The 5,478-nt window shown below is 45.6% G+C and overlaps 1 protein-coding gene across 1 annotated transcript in view; it reads right to left on the reverse strand.

The window, feature by feature from the left end:
* Plekhg1 (pleckstrin homology and RhoGEF domain containing G1) overlaps positions 1 to 5,478 on the reverse strand; it is a 93,172-nt gene that overhangs the window by 20,130 nt on the left and 67,564 nt on the right. Inside the window, exon 11 of the mRNA XM_005363440.3 lies at positions 354 to 387. Coding sequence (XP_005363497.2) covers positions 354 to 387 — 34 coding nt within the window. The remainder of the gene's footprint in view (positions 1 to 353; positions 388 to 5,478) is intronic.

Consider the following 5,478-nt stretch of genomic DNA (forward strand, 5'->3'; position numbering starts at 1 on the left):
TCCCTCCCTCCCTCTCTCCCTCCCTACCTCCCTCCCTTCCTTAATTGTGGCAGAGGTGAGAGGAAGAGTCCTCTCACCCTGGACCCTGGAGGTGCACCTGACAGTTTTAGGACCTGCAGAAACTAGAAGTGTGACTAGCCATAGAGTATGCTACAGGAAAACCAGGGGAACCAAAGCAGAAACAAGGCGGCGTCTTAGAAAGCGATGCTCATGTCTGCTCCAGCTGTTAGGATCAAGTGAGCAGCCGCTGGCTTCCCATAACTGACATTTTACAAGCTTTGAGATAAGAACGTGACAGACACAAAAAGGATAACGGCATCTTCTCAAAAAATGCTAAGGGAACAAAAACTTACAGATGGCATCCATTTCGAGTATTGCCTGCTTGGCCTGAAAGACAAAAAAAAAATGTAGATATAATTGAATCTTTTTCTCCAATTTCTTCTTTAAACTGTCAAGTGTGACAGAGATCTTATCACATTCAGATAAATGGGTTTTAGAAAACAGAACATTAAAAAACAACCCTCGCGGTTTCTTTTAGGCATTAATACATAGTTCAGGGGACTGAAAGGGAGTCCCTCATGGGGAGTAGCAGGGGCTGCCCACTCGGCACAATACAGCGAAGACTTGATGGTCAGTTTTTACTGTCACCTTGACACAATTTAGACCCACCTGGGAAGAGAGTCTCAATAAAAGACTGTCTAGAGCAATGGTTCTCAACCCCCTAATGCTGGGGCCCTTTACTTTAGTTCCTTGTGCTGTTGTGACCGCAGAACCATAAAATTAGTTCATTGCTACTCCATAACTGTAAGTTTGCTACTGTTATGAATTGTAATGAAAATCTCTGTGTTTTCCCCAATGGTCTTAGGTGACCCCCAAAGGGATCGCGACCCACAGGTTGAGAACTGTTGGTTTAGATCAAGTTGGCCTGGGGGCATATCTGTGGAGGCAGTGGATTATCTTCTTTATTTTGGTATGGGAAGGCCAACTGGTATGGGTCACAACCCTGAGGCTGAGTCCTGAGTTATATAAGAGTAGACACAGTGAACTCAGTAGGAGGCTCTCCACCCTGGACTGTGGGTGTCATGTGACTGGTGGCTTTACGTTCCTGCCTTCATTCATGTCCCCATTATGAAGGAGTATAACCTGAACTGTGAGCTGAAACAACTCCCCCGCCCCCACACAAGCTGCTTCTCTCATCAGGGGATCACAGTCACAGAAATGAAGCAAGAACAAGATTGCAGCACCCAAGTCCTTCATGTAGAGACGCTGCCTTTGTACAGAGCCTGTAGAATCTTCCTGTAAACTTGAAATCAGCTCTAGGTTGCTTAGCATACTCTTGTAGATAGTTTTATACTGTATTGTTAGTCTAGTAAAAAAAAAAAAAACAAAAACAAAAGCAAAGAAACAGCTGCAAGCACACAGAAGTCCAGCTGCAGTTCAGGTGGTCACCCAGAGCGACCAGAGCGGGTGGCTCTCACCTCTCTGGATGCGCTTTCTCAACTCTAAGGTTGCAAGGCAGTGCTGTTAGCATCAACTGACAAGCACAGGCACGGCCCCTGTCTCTAACCTTCTGGGGGAATGGAACCTGATGCCTTGAGGCTTCGGCTCTCCATACACTTAGTCGTTCTACCCAGAATACTTTGCGTTTTGCTGTTTCTGTAGTCACATGTTGCTAATGCCCATAGACTTAGAAACAAGCTGAACTCTCTTAACCCACCCTTTGGTCAACTGATTGTTAGGGGGAGTCCGTTAAGGTAACATTTCTTGCTTTCCAATTCTGTTTACATTCCCCTCAAGGATAACATAGTCTAATCTACATACACCATGCTGTAATAACTAAAATGATTTTGTTTCTAATTTGCTGCAATCTATGATATCATGCCAAATTATCTGGTAAACACACGTAATTTAAAAAATAAAGATGGAGGCACAGATGGGAAAAAATATCAAGAGTTACCTTAATTTTGAGAAATAATAGTTGTCTGCTTCATACGCTTGTATTTCTGTTTTATGTTTGGAATCTAAGGTTACTAGTTGGAATTAATTTAAAACACAAGTGGTAGTTTAATCTCTGGAAAGCTGTTTTCTAGTTTTGTGTTAATATTCAAAATGAAAAAGCATTTACTTCATACATATGCTCAATTAATTTGGCTCAGTTTATATATATGGGGAATGTGACTAGTTCCAAGAAATTACCTTAACAAAGTTAATCCCTAAAATGGCATAATCCCCTTAAATCCTGTAAATTGTTTCAGAAAAGAATTCCCCTGTTGTCCACTAGGTGGCAGCTGAGGACCATCAGGGAGTCAGCCGTCTGGGTGGAGGTTGGCAGCCTTCAGTGACTCATCGCCAGCTGTGTTGACATTAGAAGCCGGGGTTACACATGTCTTGTTGTTTAAAGTGTCCCATTATACATTTGTTTGATTTCGTAGAAATAAATATATTTTGAAAGCTTTAAGAAAACAATTGAATAGTCTCGATGAAAGATTTAAAAAAAACTTCATTTAATCACCCTATTTAAATAGGGCAAGAAATTATTTTTAACATTATAATGGATAAAAGTATATTAAAAAGGTTATGTTTTCATTTCTAGTGGGGGAGAATATGGTGTAGAGGCTCTTTAGAGCCAGATTTTGATTTGGGTTTGAATCTGAATTTGGCCATACACTAGTTATAAAACTTGGACAATTAACTTCTTGTTTCTGAACCTCTGATTTTATTTCTCTAACATGGCGGAGAACACGACCCATCTCTGAGATATTTTACTGAGTGTGAAGTAAGTGTACTTATCACGATGGATATGTGTTCAATAAGCTGTAAATTAAAATCCATCTTAGATTCTAAATGGACTAATAACTTGAGTGAAAAGAATGATTGTATTGTGCCTTTATTAATTGTTTTAAGCATCATGGGGAAACCACCAGGAATACATAGACCAGAAGGACGAGGACGGAAACTGCCTCATTTGGTAATTGACTATAATTGCCTTTCAGGATCTTATTAAGCAATTTGATTTTCCTAGGATTCTTGTAAACAGTAGGTGGGGCACATCAAAGACGAGGTGCCACCTCTCAGAAGGGCATTGCCTCTGAGTAACCACGAGAGGAGGCAATCACTGTTCTGCCTGAGTTCTCTGGTCTTTCACCGTACCTGATGAAGGGAAACTCACACTTCAGGCCAAGCGCACAGTTCTATGAATTCATTTCCTGAACGTAAATCCACTACTGGCACAGCTCCTAAAGATCAGGCTGAACATGGAGAAGGCAAGTTGGGCATCCTGGGGTACACCTGCGATCTCAGTATTCAGGAGGTCAGGGGTGGGGGTGGGGATATGATGAAGAAGTCCAAGTTCAAGGCTGGCCTGGGCTACTTAGTGAGACCAACCAACCCACCAAAGACAAATTTCTTCTTTGCCAGAACTCCTTTGGCTTTTTCTACCCTGTGCCCCTCTGCCAACTCTGATCCCATTTTCCGTTCTATTTCTCTCCTCTTGGTCCTGTTACAGACATCGCCCCATCCTCCCAGATGGCTACTCATCCCTTTATCTTAGGCTTTTGCTACTTTATTTCTAGCACCCATGTCCCCTATTCCACAGTAGCAGCAGGGCAGTTCAGCCATCCTAGAACCCAAACATACCAGGATTGCCCGGCCACCCAGGCAAGGTACTAGGAACTGTTTTCAACTACAGATTCCCTATTTCCCGAAGAACCAGCTGCCCACAGACCAGAAATCTCTTCCCCACTCAGCCAGGAACCATAGTCCCAACAGCTACAGTTTCATGAACATGTGCGCTCTTCTTGTAGGAACCGTTCGCTCCCCAGCTCTGCCACCCCTAGAGAGGAACTGTGAGTGCCATAGTCCCTTACAGCAGTTTCCACATTGCTAAGCAGTTTGCCACGACACCATCACACTGATTCACGTGGCAGCCTCAGGTGGATCGCTGGTGCCTATCAGAAGGGAGCTGAGTCACCATCCAACCAGACCATTTTCTTTAGCGAGAGTCTGACCCTGTCCACTTTCGCGCACTCACCCCATGCCTGCTCCATCCATCCAGGGGATGACTTCATCACCCACACCAGCTCCTCTAACCCTTCATGCTGTCCTAAGCCCCTCAGCGCTCCTCTGCCATCTCTCTTCATTCTTTACCCAGTTCAGGGAACATGTTTTCAACTCTTTCCGAGGCTACCCCCATCATTCCTGTATTTACGATTCTCACCACCACCACCACCACCACAATGGCCCTTCCTCATCCTTGCTACCTCCTAATCTTCCCAGACAGCTCACCAGCCAACACCTTTATCACTCAGATGGAAATCCTTGTTTTGATTGAGTTGCCTTCTAAACCACACCTTTTTGAACTCTGTGAGGAAAAAAAAGTCTCCACTCAGCCGGTTCCTCATTTCTTTTTAACCCACTGCAAACACTCTCCAAATCCATCTTCTGCATCTCAATGCCACTTTCTAGCTGCTATCCCTGCCTTCCTCATCAGGTACCCTCCTCCAGGTCCTCACAGCTCTCCCTGGCTGTCTTTCAAGCCTCCCCCCCGCCCCAGCAGAGGACTTGCTGGGATTCCCAGGAGTCCCTGTTTCCTTTATACATTCTTGTGGGCCATCCTGTCAAACTACAGGGCTTCAATCACTGCTTCTCCTAATCCCGGGGGCTGCCAGAACCTGAATTTCCACCTCCATTCACCTTGTCAGATGCTCCTCTGCTCCCATCTAACCGGTTAGGTGTCCTCCGTGAGCCCAGCCCGTCTGGTTAACTCCCAACCCCAAGCCCTTCCTTTAACTTCCTACTCAAGTGCAATCTCAGAGGGTGACATCTGTTCCTTTTGCCTGGGTGACCTGTCTGGCATCTGCTCCCTGCATTGCGCTCCACGGGCTGCTTCGCCGTCGACTTCCTCTACCCCAGCCTTACCTCTGCCCTATCTCCTGGCCTTCTGGTCCCAACACCAGCTGTGTTTGGTGAGCAGGGTGTCACACCTGTTTTTGTTTACTTTGTCATCTCAGCCCGGGTCCCCTCCCTCACCCCAACTTCATAAGAACATTCCTCATCCTTCACGAAAGCAGGAGGCATTTTCCTTCCTCCCCCTCACTGCCTAGGGCTGAACACTTTGTCCTCCTGCCCCAGGCCACCTGGCTTTCGGCACAATTGTTTCCCCACGTCCAGCACACACACAGATCTGGGTTAGGCTAGCAGCTTGCTCTTTCCTGGTAAATTCCTTTCCCGCCAAACTGGGCTTGGTTTCCTGCTGTTCCCACAGGACCCAACACAGCCTCCTGAGGCTCTCAGACCTCCTCAGAGGGGTTCCCTGTATTTTCTGTTAGTTCTTTATAAGCTTCCTTATTGTCCCCCTTTATTCTTGGAGGTGGGGTGGGGGGAGAGGAGTAGCTAGCAACATTGCCTCCATAGCCTAAGACATGTAAATCTGTAGTTGGTGCCATTGATCATTGATTCTTTTCTCTCTCTCTCTCTCTC

Source organism: Microtus ochrogaster, linkage group LG9 (genome assembly GCF_000317375.1).
Source record: "Microtus ochrogaster isolate Prairie Vole_2 linkage group LG9, MicOch1.0, whole genome shotgun sequence".
Taxonomy (NCBI): Eukaryota; Metazoa; Chordata; class Mammalia; order Rodentia; family Cricetidae; genus Microtus; species Microtus ochrogaster.